This window comes from Triplophysa dalaica, chromosome 17, assembly GCF_015846415.1.
Source record: "Triplophysa dalaica isolate WHDGS20190420 chromosome 17, ASM1584641v1, whole genome shotgun sequence".
Lineage (NCBI taxonomy): Eukaryota > Metazoa > Chordata > Actinopteri > Cypriniformes > Nemacheilidae > Triplophysa > Triplophysa dalaica.
In genome coordinates, this window is record NC_079558.1 from 16,714,454 (window position 1) to 16,735,419 (window position 20,966).

The window sequence follows — 20,966 nt, forward strand, 5'->3', positions numbered from 1 at the left end:
CTTTTACTAAAAATGTTTCCATGCTACTTAAGACTGGTTTTGTGATCGAGGGTCACATATGCTAATAAATTACATTGAGTGTTCTTGCATCAAATTAGCAAGTAGAAGTTCTTCTTTAAACTTTTCTGTGCGTTTAAAGTTGAATTTATACACTCCAGTATTGCAAAGGCAATCTGAGTCCTAATAGTATTTTCTCATTTAAAGCTAAATATGACTTACAAAACATTAATGTTATATTTACTGGCAATTTCTGTGTAGAAATATTTTCCTAGGCTTTGTAAGTAAAGCCGCTTCAATTTTCTATAGTGTATTTCCCGTAGAGATGTTTTTATCATTCTCCTGGAGTATTCTCTGATGCAAACATCTCCAAACCATTACAACCAGTAATCTGGACTGTTGACGTGATGCTCTTTTAATAAAAGAAACACATTGCTGAAGGTAAAGGGCTCATGTGTTCCAAAACATTCTACTTTTCATTTATCCGTCTATTCATAGTTATTTCAATGTTATTTTTCTTTTTAACATCAGATGCCACAGATGAACATCTGCTAACTATTGCCCCTTCAAAAACAATAAGCGGAGAGGTACAGAAATTCATGATTTGATTTAAATGCCATTGTACTTGGAACTCCAAAGATCCAAGTAAATGACCCGGGATATCTTTATTGCGTTTTGCTTTGCACAAAACCGAAACCTGTGGCTGATAGGGTATCTCTGGCATAAACGTCTAGCTCATGTCAGGGTGTACGCTAAGATTTAATGAATTGTGACAAGTGTCGCTTGCAGCAATGTGGACAGCTAGGAGTTTTGGCTCGTGCACCCTGCAAAATGTGGCTTCGCTGGCATCACGTGAAAAGAAACTGCTAACGTCGATTCATCCTGTGTCACTAATCCCTTCAATGAAAATTTGCTTTCATTCGGGCTGGTTTCGCTCTGACAGGCGTGAATCCACCCAATTTACCCTCTACATGGGGTACCCCCGAACGCACCCGCCCCGGTTTGATCTCGGGCCCGCGCCCTCGCCTCAATGAGGCGCTTCATTAGCTTTAATATGTGAAGTGTGCCAAGACCTGGCCAGCAGTCAGTGCATGAATATAACCCCCTCCATGAGCTAAGTGAATCTTCTTTTGTTGGTCGTGAATATTGCAGTATGTGAAGAGTATGTGTGCGTGTGGTGGGGGGGGTCGGGTGGTCTGCGCTGGCGGTGTGTGTTCGGCGCATAATTGGATTAGACTGAATGCTGCGGATGTTGACTGTCAATTAAACCTTTATGAACTGCACATTATTGCCTCAGCATATTTCATATACAATGAGCAGATTCTATAAATAGACTTGATTTTATTTGGAGTAATGAATCGATTCGCTAAAAACTTTTTTCTTAGGGAATTGGTTTTGAAAATGAACACAGGCAATCACGGAGACATCACGACAGTGATTATTTTAAATATAAAACGTTTAATTCTGTAATTGTTCGTAGTAAAGGTGCATTTTAACAATATTAAAATTCATTTTCTTCTGCAATTCTCATTACCGCAACGCGCCCAACTATGTCTGAGTGCATGATATGTTTCAAGTTAAACAGTAAAATAAAACCTTGTTCTATATGTTCTACTAGAAATGACAAATAAAAAAATGGACTAACATTGATGTATAATAAAAATAAAGACTGATGTTTTATCCTCCATAACATAAGGACAGTTTACACACCGACCCACACAAATCTTTTCTTTAAGCACATTCGAAAGATGATACATTTTGAATTTTCTAATAAAATAATCTTCGTTAATGTCTTGCGTATTATAAATAAAAACATCAAAGTTATCTTTTTCAAAACATGCTATGGTTTTGACATTTTTTAGACTGTTCCGGTAATGAAAATTTTAAGGTCTCATAAAAAAAAAATCAAACCCGTTAGTTTCGAAATGATCGACCTTGTCTTTAATGCATGAAAAGAAAATGCAGTAATGCAAGTGTTTAAAAATATTATGTTTGACATTTTACCATGATGTATGTAAGTCAGCTCAGCTTCAAGAAAGTTTTAAGGAGGCTCGGAAAAATTTTTGAAACAACACAGAAGCAAAATGAATAACAGATAAGATTTGAATCAATGTATGATTTCCTATATATTCATCATTCCGTGGTGTGCTATGTATCCTTTTTGCCAAATATACGAGTTTTGTACCATACGCCTCGTATATCTATGGTTGATTTCATGCCATAGTTTTGTCAATTGAGTTATTTAGCGTAAACCTAGACAAGTGGAATAATGCAATAATGAACAAGAGTTCAATTTCTAGACTTGTAGTGTAGTTGTTGCGGGACAGCAGAAGTAATGCGTGTTTACATGCGAGTGTCAGGAGGTCCAGTCGGTGACCATTCACACGCATCTAATCCACTTTTGATGAACTGAGTTAATAGACTCCCTGTGGTCACTATCAAAGACACTCATTTCTATTCATTTCCCAGCGCACACGACGCTCACACACCCCTCATCGCACGTGGGTATAAATACAGCTCTTCTGTCCACTGGAGTGTCAGCCCATCCTCTGAAGTAAACCATGCTCCGTTCAGACGGCTCCTGCGCACAGTTCATCTGGAGGGAGGCCGAGAGAGCCTGTTCAGACCAGCGTGCACACAACAGGGTGAGCCGTGACCCCTGTGCTCTCGTCCAGCTCCGGCTCTCAGGGTTAACGTACCCCGATGACGACCAGAGCACCATCGCCCGAGCCCGGAGACGCCGCAGACTGGCGGCTAACGCCCGCGAGAGGAGGAGGATGCTGGGCTTGAACGTGGCTTTCGATCGTCTGAGGGGCGTCATTCCTAACGTGGAGAGCGAGAGGAAGCTGTCGAAGTCTGAGACGCTTCAGATGGCGCAGATCTACATCAACACTCTGACTGAACTGCTGGAGGAAAAAGACTGCGACCCCGACTTCAGTTACCCCACATTAATGAGGGGTGTGGAGGAACAGATGATCGTGAATAGTTCAGTGGAGGCTACAGTAGGAGAGGAGACCGAAACAGAGGAGAAAACGCCTTCCAACACCAGGACAAATTCATTTACTGGGAATTTCAGGAACCCCAAGTGCTGTGACCCCAAATCACATGAAGACTTAGAAATGAACTTGATGGAAAGAAGCAATGGCACAAGATAACTCCGATTTTTGTATCTCTGCTAAACTCAATTTCTTTTTTTTTTAAATGCTAACATATGTTTTGTACACAATATAAATATTTAGGAATCAATGAGAATTTTGCTTTAATGCTACAAATAAATATTTTGAGAGGAAAAACTTTGTCTTTTCTCTTCTCTTCCACATTTTCCTGAAATTTCTAGAGTTTTTCTGTGATAATCCGGCTCCTCGATTTAACCAACAACCCTTCACATCTATCGCACACATATAGTGATGCTTGTCCTCGAAAACAACGGCAAATATATTTTAGGACACAAAGAAGACAAAAACTAGAAGTACTGAAAGTAGCAACTTTTATTTGCGTTAAAATTATATACAAGTAACCAAAGACATTATTTTTGAAATTGGTACAAATTTCATGTTCCTAGAGTTGGCTTTTCGATGACTCTTACCTCAAAAAACACAACTGAGAAAAATGCGGTATAAAATAAAAAGGGTTCAGAAAAAAGTAGTCTATCTAGTTCTCCAACAGCCAATATTTACAGGAGTATATACAGTTCATGTGGCTTCATTCATGTCCAGCTGTGATGTACGGAGCTCTCACACATACACACACTGCCTGACCGGGCCCGGAACGGCATGACCCAACAGGGACTCGGCCTTGAAAACACCCGACAGTGCGTTGGGTAACAGAGGAGTGAAAACCAAAGCAATTTAACAGTGAGAACAAACACAACCCCAAGAAACACAAAGGAACGTGTTTTACAAAGATCTCAATGTTCATGCACACAGCCTGAACTGAGCTGCATGCGCAAACGTTCATTTCACGACGGACAACGGCAGCAAACTGTCTGAACGTTTGACACCAAAAGAGTCTCCGTCAAGCTTATCGTTGAGGGCGTTTAACGGTGATGTAATCAAACAGTAGCATGCTTAGAAAAACACTGACTAACATAGAAAGGATGATAACGGTTCGGGTCGAAAATGTGTAACATACTGGCCTGATCAGAGAGCTTAAGACATCAAGTGCGAAATTCAATTTCGAAAGTTTGTTGCGTGTTCAGTGCAACGGTTTTGTTGTGAGGAGATGGTAACGTCATTCTGCAAAACTCTCGTAAGGCAGCAATGTTCCCCCTAACAGAACCTTAGCAGTACCACATGCTCAAGAAATGAGTTACTATCCGGGCTCAACTTCAACTCCAGGACAAGATCGTTAAATACACTTTAATTCAAATACATGGTCCTGTAAGTCTAGAATTTAAACTCGCTTCATACTTCTGGCTCTTTCTTCGGCATAACGCATGATTTCAATGTACAACCTTATGCATTCTTACACACACAAGGTTTGGGATTCAGGGTACTTAACTTCCCTTCACATTTAGCATTATGAAATCCGCACCATACGTTTTAGAGCAGTTAAAAGATTTTTTAAACGTTTGGTTTCTTTCCTGCCAGCGCAAAACGAAAAGACGCGATTTATTCATTCAGAGACCTTTGACATGACGCTATCGGTTAAAAAAAGAGTGGATGGTTTTGAACCAGCAGGGCGAGTATTTCCGGCATTTCAAAGAGAAGAGAATCTTGAACGGTGTTTTGGATTTGCCCTGCAATAGTTCAGGTCATTACTGATCATGTGAAATTGACAGACAATGGGCCGACATCCGACTTGCACCAGTTTTATAAATTTCTGCCACTCTGAAAGTGAAATAACAAGGCAACAACATGGACTTTACAAGAGAGGGACAGAATAACAGTCTATCACTCAATGACGTGATGATGAACAACTTCTGACAAACTTGAAATCAAAATGACTCTTTTAATAGAGTTCAGTGTGTGGTGTGCTTTACACGTTGATCCGCAGTCTTTCTGAACGGGTGATGATGGGTTTGTTCTCCAGGTGTGTCGGGAAGGACAGGTATGTGCTGAGGTCAGTGCGTGTGAGCTCCACTAACACACTAGCATTGTTCCAGATAATCAATGACCCTGGAGATGGACTTCTGCCCCGTGGTGCCCACATCACACTATAAGAGACAAACACCATTTTCAGTCAATAAATAGAACTCATTTGTTCTCATTAACAAACGATGGTGCAGAATGACTGGTAAGCGCTCAGATACTGATGTTTAGGTAAAAATGATATATGGGTGCTGGCGACACTACATTTCTGCGCCCATACAGATAGCTAATTATTGAGAATGATATCTACAAAAACCGATTCTGAAGATTGAATAAATATTTCTTAACTTCCTAAATTTATTACACGCTCATTTGAATGCTTGATTCTGATTGGCCAGACTCGACATTCCAAGGGTTGTGATTTTCAAATAACAACCGCTCAAAACTAACAGCACCCTGTAACCCGGATGATGCAAATAATTTTGAGAGGGGCAGTTTAATATTACACAAAAATAACTATTAATATGTCTTTTTATAACATATAAGGCATTATAATTACAAATGAATAAACAAATCTGCCTGTTCGTGACCTTTGAACGTCGTTTCTTACTTTCTTACCGAAACCCGCGGAAGGTCTGCATTCAGTAAAAATGAGCTAATCAAATATTTCAAATCCAAATTTTATGTCCAGTTTTTTTCTCATGTGGCAAGTAGCCGTGTAATAAGTGGGATAATGCACAAGCAGCGAAATAAGCCCCTTCAGTGTGATATAAGACTCTCTGGTGTGTATCAGGTCCTGATCACACTGCGATAACAACTGGCTGCCTGTACATTATCCTTTACATGAAATGATTATTCATTTTGAACATCAAACTGGTGCGTTTCTGACCACTTTCTAAATACAAAGCCCAAATTCCTTTTCCTGTCTTTTTTCAGGGTATATAACGGCCGTGATCATCAGCCGTTTTTAAATTATCTGTCAATAATTGCTTTTATCGACAGATACCAATTATTGGCCAAAATGTCAGTAATCTACAGCTAATAAAAATCTATATTTTCTGGTTTCAGGTTCATTTTTTTAACATAATTTTTATGACATGTCAGTCATACCACGAACTGTGCACTTACTGTCAGATTCATGAAATTCAGGAACTTCTTAAGCATCTCTGTCATGACTGAAAAATCCCCTTTCGGCAGGTTTTCCCTCACAGTAGTCACAATCGTCTGAAAGAGAAACAGCAAATGACATATTACAAATGACAATAGTAGTTAAAGCAAACTAATACAAAGTGTGATCAGATGGTCACTCCTTGCAAATGCTCTAATGAACCTAAACTGGAATACACTACAAGATTTTTTTTTAACTAGACATCATAGACTTTTTGAAAGTTTCAGATAGAAAGACACTGACTGATCAAATCTGAAGACTGGTGCCGACTGAAAATCTAGGCAAAACCTGAGCAAAAGTCTTGTGATGTATTTTAGCTTTAAACCGCACACAAAAATCCTCAAAGTCCTTGCTTCTCCACACGAGTTCACTTTAAAGGTCAGTTTATTTCGGTTTTCGTGTTTGTTTTATGAGAAACCATAGACATGGTTCACATTCTAAAGGAGGGCGAGATTAATAAACGATAAATGGCCGCTTCACGTTTTGTATTCAAGCCATGTTCATTATTGAGACACATAATGACCGTGTACGTCAGTCAGAAAGCAACAAAGCTTCGTGAAAATCCATTACAGGTTATCCTACAGCACACCTATTAACATCCTAAAAAAATAAATCCATTAATACTGTCAAACACGCTGTGCTTTCTTCTGAAGCTTTACAACTGCAATTTAGACAAACAATACCAAAGTAACTTAAATGCACTGCGCTGGTAATAGCTCTGCTCTTATCGGTCAATCCTGAGAAGGGTCTACCACTACCTCTGGGTAAGTAAGCACCGTTCTGGTTAACAAGAACTTTAAATTAAACTAGAATTAAACTAGATCTCTCATGAATGAAGTATAATGATGTGTAGCAGTTTTGTGGGATACTTACAGGGCTCCCCTGGCACAGACAGCCCAAAAGCAGTGCAGTGTATGATGCCACAATACTGTCCTCCATGTGTTTGCCAGCATGTTGAAGAGCTGTAGTCACAAAAGATAGTTTTTAATGCATTTTTGTATTCTGTGTAATCTTCATTTTTTTTTAAAAAGGTTTTGATTTAAAGACTCTTACTTTGTTAAACCACCAATCGTTCTTGCACTTTAAATATTTGAGTGCACATCTTTAATATTATTTTTAAACATCAAAGCATCTTGGACATTTCTTTTTGATCGCTCCGAATAGCTCAACTCATAAAATGATTGTTATATGCTTTCTTTCATGTACCTTATAACTGACTTTTTAAACACAACGTTATAGACTGCAGGTTTAAGAACCTAATGACAATGACACAGCTTCTTTTTCACAAAAAACCCCACTTAGGGCCTGATCAGACAGAACGCGTCTTTCTCTGTGAGACGCGCCTCTTTTTAATGTTTTCAGTTGGCAGGAAGCGTTTTGAGGCAGAGCTCTCCGAGCGCCTGAAGTTGAAAATAAACTGAAAAGCGCTTGACGTCATGTGTGCTTTTTCCATTGCACAAATCGAATGAGTGGAGAGGCGGGGCTTCCCTTGTGGAGACTAGGAGGAGAAACATATTGTGGCTGTTTCGAGTTACCCAGAGCTCGCGCTACAATCCATGACTGACAGGACAGCTGTTTCGCTGGTTACCTAGCAACATAAAAAAACCCGCTGCGCGCTGCTCTTTTCAAAGAGTCACCAAAAGAGCAGCGTGGCCTCGTGTTTTCGAACATGAAAAGAGCGTTCTGCGTGATCGCACCCTTATTCCTTTTTTGTTACAATGACAGGGAAGTTACAGCACAGTGACATTATGTTGATAAATTTATTAAATTTAAAATCATCCTCATCACTAAAGGGAAGTCATAATCCACATAAAATATTACATCATGAACGTAGCTGCGAGTGAAGGTCAAATATCTCTGTGAAATATGTGCGAGTCTGTACCTTTGTTGAGATCTAGTTCTTCGTCCTCCTCTTCCTTCTTTTTCTCCTCCTCTGTGCTTTGGTTTTCTGAAGCTATCCATTGGATCCCCTCAGTGGTTTCCTTCCACTCTCCACTCTTGTCCAGCTGGGGTTTGGGTGCATCATTGATGAAGTCATCAGTCTCCGTCTCTGCCAACATGGCTGCATGTTCTCGCTGGAGAAAAAGCTATTTGCACACAAACATAGTAAGACTGATGAAATTCTTTTCAGCTCAATTAAAATATATACAAATTACTTAAAGCTAATAAATCCGAGAAAAGGGTATGTAAGAGTTGAATATTTAAGCTTTATTATCTTATATTTCAGTAGCAAACTTTTTTATTTGTGTATATGAATAAAAAGACTGGCCACTGCATTCATTTTTGTAGCATCATAGATTACAAAGTTACTGTGTTATTGCGTTACTATTACTCCTTATAATAGACACATTTATTGTAAACATTTTGACACGTTTTTGTGGGCGGAGCTTAGGTGGAGGCATTAAGATTGCCCTGAACGCATTACTAATGTTAGGTAACACATTTTGTTTGCTTGCTTTTTTTCAATCGGATTAAATTCGAACATATAAGGTCACTGACTGTAAGGTCACTCACTGTCTAGGACCGCGATTGATTTTTTAAAAGTTAACTTTAACGCAAGGAACCTGGTCGACCTGTACTCGCTCACCATGGATCCAGGGACAAACTGACTGAATTCCCTCCAGTTAAGTGGCCTGACATTTACATCTACCAGACAGAGAAACTAAGCGTGTGTAGTAAAGATAAACTGAGAGCATATACATCTATAGATGGTTGTGTGTACTAACAGTGGCAAACGTTGGCATTTACTTCAACACAAACCTGACACATTTCATGAGCCTTCTCACTGTACCCTCTCACTTTACACTAATGCACATGTGACAACTAAATAAAAAGAGATGACAAACACTTTCCTTTATGTTTAGTTTCTGGCGGAAAGTTAACTGCTAGTTCTATAACTAACAAAGTTAGCTAGCATACCCTATGCTTTCAAAAGTTAACGCTATGTAAAAAATAACCTTGTTCCCCAGTTTCTGATTTTGGGATATGAGAGATATTTTCAAATAAAAATCATAATCCACACCAACAATAGACAGTAGTTTTTTTTTCTTAAGTGTTTTGAAGTGAAACGCTGCTATTTTTGATGATCGTTTCTGTTCAGTCCACTTGTTCTATTGTGTTTAACAACTGCTGTCGTCAGTGTTTGTTTGGCAATGGCAAACTCCTTATATAGACGAATCTAAGCTGGTTTGTATTGGCCGGCTCCAGTTTTCACTTTATTTCCCTCTAGCTAAAACCGTGATATAAAACTTTCCTTTGGCTCGGTGGTTAGAGCATGGCGCTAGCAACGCCAAGGTCACGGGTTTGAACCAAGGGGATTGCACATAGTCGGAAACAGATGTATAGTACAATGCACTGTAACTGCGCTTTGGATAAAAGCGTCTGCCAAACGCATAAATGTTAATGTTAAATGAGCGCTGGACACTCCCTGTGTCCCCGTAAACTAAACCGGTTAAATAAATGATGATTTTCTTAAAAAGAAAAAAGTCAAAAGTTTTCTGTGATTCTTCGGATAAGATGAAGGGTTAGGTTAGTTTGCACAGTATAAAAATAAGTACGTCTATGGTGTGTGTGTGTACCTTCACTAGAGCAGCAATGGCACTGAGTGACCCTTCGGTCCGCAGTTGATCTTTGTCAGAAACATTCATAGAGTCCCAGACTTCACTTTCCATCTGCAGCTCCACCAGACAGTGTCTGTTCCTCGCGCTGTACTCCACCAGATTAATGAGCAAGCCCAGACCCTACACACAAACACACAAAAATAACACACTTCACTTAGACCAACAGTAACCACAACACTGATAACAAGCAAGAAATCCCTTGGAGGGTTTTTTCTTTTCAATTCTGAATCAATTTTAGCCTCCCTGGTTAAAGCAAGAGCTAAAACACGCACAGACCCTAATTTAAATAATGAGGATATGTTAACCAAACAGGTTCTTCACTTCACACTTTTAATATAAATATTAAATATTTGTATTACCTTTTCAGTGCATCAATAATAATAAACAGGTACTTGCATTTAAATATATTATATAAAGAAAAAAATATATATATATAAAATATAACTTAAATATACATTTGACTAAATTAAATGAATAACTAAAAATGATGTAAAGAACTGATTCACTGAATTCGACAAATTAAAAGTTGAGTGGCAAAAAATCAGAAATAGAAAATAAACCGTCTTTAAAAAAAATTCTTTGGAATTTTAAAAAAATGAACTCCGTAGACTTAAACGTAATATTTCGTAAAATATTTGTAAATCCAATTGATTTTAATGAGTTTACTACATTCAATATTACACAGAATTATCAAAAGTGAGCTCAGTATGTAATGCAAGTCCGTCATAAGTAGCTGTAATGAAATAACTCCAAAATGAAGAGGAATCTTTGACATGAAACCCACCACTGTTTTTGAGCTCTAGCATAAACTCACAAGTCTTGTGAATCCATGTACGGGGCGTAAATGAACTCTGGGTGTATATTAATAGACGTGTGTGCTCACCAGGACTCTGATGTCGAACCTCTGCTCCTGTGGAAGGTACTGCGGGACCCTGAGCACACAGTTTAGCGATGTGGTGAGGAAATCCTCCTGCTCGCCCGTCTTTGTGCTGCCCCACTCTAGAGACAGACGGAGAAAGGCACACAGTCACTGCATATAGGAGATTAGTGCTGGTTAAGCAGAGATGTTCCCTGTCTGTTGTGTTTCGAGCCCCTGCAGTAGCACAACAATCCGTTTCACTCCGCAAAACAGACCCCATTCAAGATTCTTATGAAACTATATGTCTGCATTACGACCTCACGCTCGACAGATTCCAGCACGGTTTACATGAACAAATCAAGCGGATTGTTTGCTGCATTGCTTCTTGTACTGACCGTTGTCATGTGTGAGATTAAGCAGGACTCCGATGATGGCGCGCATGCAGTCCTCCACGGCTTTCCCCACATTACTGTTACTGCAGTAGGGCAACGGCGTTCCGGATGAGCACAGACCTCTGTTCACCTCTCGACTGTACCTCTGGATCATATCTTCACAGTGACTCAAAGCCCTAAAACACACGTGTAACAGCAAGATCAGTCAATATCAGTCGGTCATGCTCCCAGAAAGCCAATATCCTGAGTTCAGCTTCATCCCAGTTTTCACACTTTTGTACAGCAGCGAGTGTACAAGGACAACCTGTCAACTTTCGCAACTCAATAAGATAACTATGACTAGGGATGCAACAATACCCAATTTTTTACCCACGGTTTTCGGTTCTGATCGCTTCGGCACATTAAAGTGTTTTTTCATTATTCTATGCTTATGTGACAGGAACAGTGAAAAAAGATGAGAAGAAAATCAACTATTTTACAGAAATTCTCTTTATTTAACTGTGAGAATCTGGATTTCGTCCTGTCCTCTACAAATATTGCATCTGTGTTTAATACAAAGTTCATGTATCATACGTATTCATTCGTATTCATTCCTATTAATATTAGCTTCTATTCATATTAGATGTGCCTTTCATTCTTGTTGTTTAACCTCGTTGAAAGTTCTATCAGGTCATGCTGTCTTATGTTGATATAAGCATCTGTTGTTCTCCATATCAAGGTTCCTAATGATGTTACCTAATGATTTTACTTATTTAATTATCTTTGGGCAAAAATCAACTCGTACAAATTTTATGATTTTTCATAAAAATACAGTGAAATGAGGGTCAAACCTTTATTATATCTAAATGTATCAATTTATTTTTATGCATCTTTGTGTAGTCCTAATTTCATATATAAATACTATTATAATAATTTATTGATTTTCAATATTTATTCCTAAATCTCAGTTTCTCTTAAGTACCCCCTGCAGTACCCCCATTTGAGAACCACTGCAGTAATGGAAGTAAATGTGCGGTGCGAGTAAGTAAACTCGCTATTAGATACAGACAAACACAGACAGATCCAGTTCATAGTGTAATTGAGCGCACAGAAATAATTTAAAAGCAAAACCACAATTCACTTACACGTATTGAACCGTGGAGGTCGTACCGAACAGTTCAATATGATATTGAGTATTCCCTACTATGTATTGCAACTGCACACTAAAAAAAAAGTGTTTGTGCTTCTACAAATGCTTCATTAGCACAAATAATAGCTGTTTAGAGTAACACTACAAACAACAGCTCTATTGGAAAGTGCGCACATCCTAATGGATCACATTTACATCACAGCGCCTGTCAGAGACTGCATTAGCATTCTGTAGACCAAAAACAGTTCTTCCTCTCTGTTGGGAGCAGACAGAGAACAAGTGTGAAAGAGAAACACAGCATCCACGGCACATTCACTACAGTACCAGATGAATCCAAATCGCCACTAATGTGCTGTAACATAATGAGGGATTCTAGAGGTTCATGTGTTCATACATTCGTAAAGTCATTATTATTAATGCAGGCCTGTCACACTCTCTAATTGAATTAAAGCCAGCTGAAGGAGCTCTTGCAGCTCTGTACGTGTATCTGTGAGACGGCTTTGTTGACTCCTCAAGGTCCCCGTCATCGTTCCGAGCACCCGGGTTTAGAGAGCGGGGTCACCAGCTTAAAATTACATTAGCTGCGGAAGAGAGGTCAGACTGCCTCGGAAAAAACACCAGAATGAGCTGTATTTACCGTAATACATAATTATAAGTGCTTGACCTTCACTGTGGTCTCATTCTATGGTTTGCTCAGAATTTGCATCGAAATTGCACAAAAAAAAGATTGTTGGATCTTTCTGATCAAATCTCAGCATGGCTTGAGCTGTATCAGAGGGGTGTTCTGGCACAGCAGCTCTGTGCTCATGGTCTTGGCCGCTGGTCCGTTTGATAAAGTGTTCTTGCTGTTTTTGGGGCGGTTAATAGGTCTGGACTCTGTCCGCCGTAATGAGGAAAGCTAGTGGAGAGCACACGGTTGACCTGCACCCTGCCAGACCGCAGTGTATCGGGCTTACTGCCAAAAATCTTTTTGAGCGAGTCAGAAAACAGCCGCAGGTCTGCTGCTACATAACTGTCAAGCGGCGAGTCGACAGTGAGACTGCAAGTGCACTTACTTAGCTGAAGACACTATGAGTTGAGAGTCCTTGTAGGCGATCAAGTAGGCCTGGTTTTCTGGATTGTGAACGGTTACCTGTATCGAAAAGTTAAAGATATCATTCACATTACACCTCACAAATGTTCAATTCAAGGAAAAAGCTCAAGATTTAAATTGTTAAACCAATACAGCTTGTTAATAAATAGAACACTAAAACATTGTCTACATCATAGGGCTGATGTTCCGACTCAATTAGATTCTGATTCACAAGCTCTCGGTTTGATTGGATTCGATTCGAGTAAATGATTATTGATTTATTCCAAATCTTATTTCGAAAAAAGATCAGTAAATGTCATAGTTCAATGGTGAATTAAAAATGAAATGAAGAGCAACAGATCTGTATATTATGCTTTAAACACACAGATCAAACAGGATATTTTACATTTAAGATACAGTATAAAAATAAAATAAAAAGCCATGAATGAACAATATGTTTCCTTGTTGTAACATCCACCCATTGCAAAAGGAAAAGTGACATCTAGCGGATAGTAGTAGCAATAACATTCACTTTAATGAATGTTCAGTGCTCACGGCTTTTGAGAATCGATATTGAATCGACTGCATTTTTAAAAACTATTAAATTAATTTTCTTGCCCGGTCCTACTACATGACGTGGGTTAAAAGCTTGGTTTCCCCATATTAAAGGAATATTTCATCCCAATATGAAAGTTCTGTCATGAATTTCTGTAAAGTTGTTCTAAACCTGCATAAATTGTGTTGTTTGTTTGAACACAAAGAAAGATATTCACAAGAATGTTAGCAACTAAAATCTTTGGACCAATAAAATAATTTTTGGAAAACAAACGGGGACCTTTGCCTACAATTCTTTCCTAACATTCTCATCTTATTTGTGTTCAACTTGTGGTTGAGTAATTCATGAGAGAATTATCATTTTTGGGTGGAGTACCCTTTAATGCACACTAGTTTAGGTGACTCTAAGGGGCCACCGTATATTAGTTTATGTATTAAATACAGAACTCCAGCACCTTAATTGTAAATGTAAAAAAAAATCTTCCAATGGTAACTCCTGAGGGAGCAGCAGAGGTAAACCTACACTTTCTAGTACACGCAGACATCTCTCAGCCCCCCACAATGACGCCACCAGGTTCTCTTTGTCATCTTCTCGGCTCAGGTTCTCCACGCACTCTTTCACTGTGGAAAACAAACAAACACACCCGTCACAAACACAAATATTCTGGAAACCAAAAAGGAAGATTTCTTACCCACCCAGCTGCTTAAGAGCAAATAATGTGCCTCATCACAAAAGTAATGTAATTCTAGACAGATTTCAGTGTTAACATGTGCTCTGTGACGGCTGTATACCTTTATCTATAATGTGATCTAGGCCTCCAAGAAGCCTGAGTTCTTCTTTAAACCAATCCCCCGCTCTCTTTGAGGTCAGCGACAACAGCGTCTCCATGGCTAAATGTCCCGACTGCAAAAAAAGATCACACTTTAGATGAATATACATAAAGTTTTAAAAACGTAGAAAATTGCATATAAAGTGGCATTTTCAGGTCTAGTGCTTTTTTAGATCTTGATGTGCTCAAATGAATTGTAAGGAGAAGAGCATTAAGTTATTTGAATTCAATGAGCAATGGTTACTAGCTTAACAAACTGTCTAAACAAATCGTATATACCTTTGTTGAGTGACAACGCTGTAACAATGCCGAGACAACTAAGAAGAACATGGCGGCTTTTCTTTTTTTACATGAAAATACAGACTTGCAGACAATAACTGTGATTGATGTCCTGTGTGTCCGCATCTCCATATTCATTCCTTCTTGAGAACCGCTGCAATGATCAGTTAAGCTCTGCTTTTGTAACATTCACCGTCTTCAGCGATACATTTCAAGACAATAACAGCCTTCTAAAACCTGCTACACTTTTATTTGGTTGGATATTTGTCGGTTCTCCTGTTAAAGCGCTACAATTTTGAAAATATGTTTTGAAAATCACAACACAAAATGTAAAGTGCAGGATTGACAATAGGTATGTACTGTGGACACAGATGATGAAATGTGTTGTCACAATGTTCTATGTTTATTTACCATTTGTCATGTTTATAAATGTGTTTTTATGCCTTTTACATTGTTATAGTAAATACTGCAGCTGTAAATGTCCTCAAAATAACGCTCTTGGCTAACATTGATCTTTTTTTGCGAAATTGTGAAAATGACTTGGAATGCATAGACCATAAACAAATCATAAATGTTTTGCATCCTATGCCATCAATTTCCGGCCTCAAAAAAGTTTGTTCATAGCTGTCACAGACGTCCATGTCACAGACGACACTTTTGTAATGAAAGAATGGCTTCACTCAAAGACGGAAATGCAAACAGTATGTCTCTCTCCCATGGGAATAATAAATGAATGAGAGTAAATGTTCAATGAGGCTGTAAATTCTGCCAACCGTCTCCTTTTGTTCCACAGAAGAAAGTCTGTGGTAGAAGTCTGAAACAATTTTAAGGCGAGTAATCCGAGTAATTCAGCATTTGGGTGATCAAATCATTTAAATTAAACAAAATTATAAACACTTTCTCAGAAATATATAAAAATATATTGGCAAAACAACATTTCTTTTGTGATGGAGCAGTGAAATGATGCAAAAATATGAACTACTCCACCAACTCAGCCATAAAACGTTGCATTAAACTTTGAAAGAGAATCCACTATAGAGAGCAGACACAGAATATTTCGGGAATCTTGAAACAAATTTCTGCCCCTCACGGTCAACAGAATAGCAGAATAATAAAAAATTACGGATGAACTGCAGCTGTAAACAAACGGCTCCAGCATACAAGAGGAAGACACACTGCAGAATGAGAAAGCGCACGCTTACTGTGATGTTCTCCAAATCGAGATGCTTGTTGTGGACAGTCTCACAGAGCTTCCGAATCTTCTCTTTGACTTTGCTCATTTCTTTCGCCGTAAGTTGATCAGCTGTGGATTTGTCCTGTTCTAATTCTAATAACCGGATCATCAGATCCAAACTGGCCCGATCCAGGTCCATGTTCAAGCGATCTCTGCTGAGAATATACATCAGCGAGGCCGTACACAGAGCTAGATTCTGAGAAAGGTTGAAAACAGACAAGAAGAATCAAAGAATGCAAGAGCCACGTAATAAAAATCTTGACGTTGCCTTTCATTTAAATAATGACATTTATGGGGTTTTGAAAGGAAACCTCTTACCGGGTGCTGAGGTGCATCGATGATGGTTTTAAAGACCTGAGCCACTTTCCCGCGAGCCCTCAGGTGCATCCTAAAACTGGGCATGGCGCATCGTGTGGCCAAACTAATAACACTGCACAAAAGAGATATGAATATAGTGCAAATTGAATTAAGCATCGGCTCATAGAGTCAATATCGATGAAGGAAGAAAAATGTGTTCTGTACCTAAGGCAGCGTGTGTTTAGGGGTTGGCCACTCTTCAGACCCGTGGCAAGATACTCAAAGTCATCGGTGAACTCCTGATTCTCGCCGAACTCAACCACGTCATTGAAGTGCTTTACATGCTGAACGACGGTGTACAACTGCAGAGAGAGAAGACACTGGTGATTTCAAAGAGAACTTGAAGGAAATACAGTGTAGTTACAACACAGAAGGTTTAAAACCACAACGGAGTTAGAAGACCTAGTAAATGTCTATTAAGTCACAAAGTTTCTCGATCCTACGAGTTTTTTTCAAAATCTAACGTTAACTATCCACTGTCGGTTTCATTATGATAGCTGGTCATCCATGCTTGATGATTAATATTCCAGATAATATTCTTTGTGGGCGTAGCTTACAGATGATACCACTCGGTAGCTCATGTCCCGCCTCCTTGTTAGTCCTCAGAAACATCCGATCGTGACATTTGAAAAACAGTGTTTGAGTCTTGAACGCCTCGCCTCTATGTAACTAACGAAAAAACCTTGCTTGTGTGAAACTGTTTTAACAACCAGACCTTGACTGAGTTTAACATTTTCTATGAAACATTTTTAACCTTACAGGCTACAATAGCCGTTGAGTCAAAATGTTGGATAAAACTGCTCTTTTGAAGCAGTTAAGGGCTGAAATGTGTGTGGGTTTGAATGCCGTTTCACCATTCAAGGATTCATCTGGCATCACCGCCTTTTGGAAATATATGAGTCTTTGTGTATCACTATATTAAAAACAGCATCTGTGCCAGGCCTTCCAGCATGCTGCCATTTTCAGTCATTCAAATTCAACATTCATTCAAAAACAGCTGCACTACTTCGTCTGCATATTAAGATTAAGCTTTATGCCTTTATCATTGGTTCCACGCCATTGACTTTCAAATTTAATTGGCTCCTGCTCAGCTTTCTGCTATAAAGTCGCCAAATATTCAAATGTGTAGTGCACACCAAATATCTCATCTCAGCAGAAAGCCGGTGCCCAACAGAATTGAATTGCTACTTGTTTTTCCACCCAAACGTTTAGCTCAAAAGCGACAATCAATTGTAACCTCTGCCTTTACACCCTTGAAGATGATATTTAATATTTTCTTGCACCGCATTCCATTCGTATAACGGCTTTCTGAAGCGTTGAAAAGCTATGGTGCTTTTAATACACTCCTCTGTTTGTACTTGTGGCCAAACATTTCTGAATAAACTAATGGTGCGAGTTTGGGAACTACCGGTTTGTTTGACTAATGACACATGCGGGGAGCGTTGAAAGTCGGCACTCACCTCCTTGTGTTCCTTCCTACACTTGAGCGCTGTGACCATGTCCTGGTAAGGCTCCGTTGGGATGGTGACGGACTTGATGACTTTGGGAGGAGGGGCCGGAGCTTTGAACACCCCATCATCCTTGTGCGAGTTTGAATCTTTGCTGGCTCCTGACGAAGCGGCCTGTGCAAAAATCAACAACTCGGAATTAAAGCAGAACAGCATGTTTGTGATTTACATACACCCTGAAGCTGCCAACAACCAACCCACTGCTGCTTATGTAACGACAACTAAAGATAGAGCTAAACAACATTATAAATTCTTCCTGTAGACACTAGAAAACAGACCAAAGATGACTAAACGCCACACCCTTTGAAAAGGAATAATGAACTATTTTGAAAACACTAATACCCTTGGCTTTGTTTATAGGAATCAGAAACTGAGGTGCTGAGCTAATGGGTACGGTCAGATGGGTCTGGGTGCATCCTCCCATAAGAAAAAAGTTGTATTTTTTTAACATGCAAATGATGCATTCTGGCACACTCGGACTAGAAAAAAAACTATGATACATACATCACATGATGTATGACCTAGGAGAAGCTTAAACGCAAATGACACCAGTGCTGATGGCATAATGAGTCGGAATGCTCACGGTCTAATTTGAGCTACAGGAAAAAGAAGCGAAAAATTTGGATTTTGGTCGAATTTGAGATTTTCATAAACAAATAAATTTACTCACCCCCAGGTGACATTTTTACTGATTAGAACAATAAACAAGTTGTTTTGGTAAATCCTGTGCCCTCTGTGCTTCATATAATGGGAGTATATGGGGTCCACCTGTCTAAGAGTTCCTCAAGCACATAATTAAAAAAAAGAGGTTCCTGGCGACATGTTAACGTCTTGTGAAGCAAACCGTTCAAATTTTTCATTTAACTGAACTTCATTTTTTATAATATTAGCTATACTTTACAGCTAGAACTCTAAAACGCAACAGACGCTGGTATGCCATCCGCCACCAAATACTACTAGAAGAAGAGGCTGTAAAGTATGGATAATATTATTAAAAATAACATTCAGTTTTATTAAAATATCGAACAATTCGCTTCACAAGACATCAACATGTCGCCAGGAGCCACTTTTTTTGGAATTATGTGCTTTAGGAACTCTAAGACATGTGGACCCCAAAGACTCCCATTATATGAAGCAAAGAGGGCTGTGTATTTACCAAACAATTTTCTTTATAGTGCAAAGAGTTTTTTGGTGCTTTATGAAAGATTAGCAGGACCTGATTGTTGAGATATAAGAGCTCAAAAAGAAAAAAAGCGAGTTATTAAGAGCTTTCCTAAAAAAGAAAGTTCAAAAAGCAGATACAAGCAATTCAAAAGTTATCGGCGCTGCTCCTGATGATATATCACAAAAATAAGCGAAAGAAAAGGAGTGAGTCTGTAGGTATGTTAATTTTGCTAAGAGCATATAACTATAAATGGCAGTTATGCATCAAATATTTCATAAACAAGGGCCAGGGAGTGTGTACAACTTTCTTTGTGAAAAAAAATTGTGAAATCCTTCTAAAAGCCATCTAGGCAACGGTTTGCCAAAAGTTAACAGTCATTTTATTCCAGATAATACGGTTACAGATATAATATCAAATAAAATATATTTGGCCTTATTCTGAGGACAAAATGTTCATATGCTCCGCAATCTGCTACAAAACCACATTCGGGTCTATCTTCATTCTGTTACACATGACGTTCAATCCAATCAAAATCTCACCCCATAATTCAAAACTCATTCAATCTTGTTTCTTTTGGAAGATGTCCCATTACACAAGTAATAAGGGTCTGTTTCACATTGACTTAAACAGTCGAGTTCTTGGGATACTCTATCACAGCCCATTGGCTCACTGGTCTGCTGACAGATATGAACTGAGGGAAAATGAGAGTGGATAATGTGTTTCACATTTGTTCATGTGAGAGTAGAGTCCAAGAGTTAGGAGTTTTGACTACAAACATTGCAGTGCAGTATATGGGCTTTGTGAAGTGGCGTGTTATTGTGTAGGAGTTGTAGTGTAGGGTTAGTATCACAAGGTTAGTTCATAAGGGTGGATGTGTAGGTACTCACTGGAGGAGCCTGAGATCGGGATGGAGGTGAGGGCAGTTCTTCCACTTCCGGATGGTTCCAGTGTCTTGCATTATACACAGCTTTAGTAGGCGACTGCAGAAACGAAAAAACACATAGTTTTATTGACACTGTTTTCACGTTACTGGTTCACACAGGTTTGAACGCTGTTTTAAACATAGTGTCTGAGTGAAAGTGGGATACAGGTATTAATTCAATGAATTGAAGTGGCAGTAGTAGATTTCATAATGTCTACAAACATTTGTGGATTCAAATTCATTTTGGAGGAAAAAATATAATCCTCAAAAATTCGGTTTCAATATTTGGTTGACACTTTGTCAAGAAGGTGTCGGTTTTTCACCCATTTAATATTTCTGCATTAAGTACCACAGTGTTTTAAACTTTCTTTCCACTTTTCTTTGTATTCATTTAGAGCCGTGAAATGTTTTTTCGCGACTTATCATATGCAAAATATATGTTTTCGTTTCTATAATACGTGCGTTTAGAGTGTATAATTATGTATATATAAATTAAAAAATTATATATATATATATATAAAAAATTAACAGATAAATTATTTATTAAACATTTATAGTTATAATTATATTTATATATACATAGGTACATAAATATTATATGCCGTAAACACACATATATTATGCAAACAAAACTTTTTTGCATACGATTAGTTTCAGATAATTGTTTCACAGACCTCGGTTAACTGACCAAAAAACAAAATCTAACATGACATCTGCATTTAACCAATAGCATTAGTTATGACGTTATTGTTTCAATAGATATCACAATTGTAACACTTTTTAACATTTTTGGGCCACAAAACCCATTTATTGATTATTGATCTGATATTGTTACAGGACTAGAGATGT

General features: G+C 38.6%; 2 protein-coding genes across 3 annotated transcripts in view; one reads left to right on the plus strand and one right to left on the minus strand.

Annotated features, from left to right (window-relative positions):
- Window positions 1-2,552: 2,552 nt before the first annotated feature.
- On the plus strand, window positions 2,553-3,254 carry atoh1c (atonal bHLH transcription factor 1c). Its single transcript, XM_056771868.1, has one exon. It carries the CDS (start codon window positions 2,559-2,561, stop codon window positions 3,150-3,152), a length of 594 nt encoding a protein of 197 aa, XP_056627846.1. The 5' UTR covers window positions 2,553-2,558; the 3' UTR covers window positions 3,153-3,254.
- Window positions 3,255-3,461: 207 nt separating this feature from the next.
- The window catches only part of waplb (WAPL cohesin release factor b), a 36,256-nt gene continuing 18,751 nt past the window's right edge, over window positions 3,462-20,966 (minus strand). For both annotated transcript variants that reach the window (XM_056771349.1, XM_056771348.1), the window contains exons 6-20: window positions 20,083-20,175; window positions 17,983-18,144; window positions 16,688-16,824; window positions 16,484-16,595; window positions 16,134-16,361; window positions 14,615-14,726; window positions 14,346-14,443; window positions 13,251-13,327; window positions 11,070-11,242; window positions 10,699-10,814; window positions 9,774-9,935; window positions 8,078-8,282; window positions 7,069-7,157; window positions 6,156-6,251; window positions 3,462-5,152 (exon numbers count right to left, since the gene is read on the minus strand). In XM_056771349.1, the coding sequence (XP_056627327.1) occupies window positions 5,087-5,152; window positions 6,156-6,251; window positions 7,069-7,157; window positions 8,078-8,282; window positions 9,774-9,935; window positions 10,699-10,814; window positions 11,070-11,242; window positions 13,251-13,327; window positions 14,346-14,443; window positions 14,615-14,726; window positions 16,134-16,361; window positions 16,484-16,595; window positions 16,688-16,824; window positions 17,983-18,144; window positions 20,083-20,175 (1,926 nt within the window). In that variant the 3' untranslated portion in view covers window positions 3,462-5,086. The remainder of the gene's footprint in view (window positions 5,153-6,155; window positions 6,252-7,068; window positions 7,158-8,077; window positions 8,283-9,773; window positions 9,936-10,698; window positions 10,815-11,069; window positions 11,243-13,250; window positions 13,328-14,345; window positions 14,444-14,614; window positions 14,727-16,133; window positions 16,362-16,483; window positions 16,596-16,687; window positions 16,825-17,982; window positions 18,145-20,082; window positions 20,176-20,966) is intronic.

Bases quoted from the DNA above. Each gene is read 5' to 3' on its own strand.
- atoh1c (XM_056771868.1), top strand. From the start codon at position 2,559: ATGCTCCGTTCAGACGGCTCCTGCGCACAGTTCATCTGGAGGGAGGCC.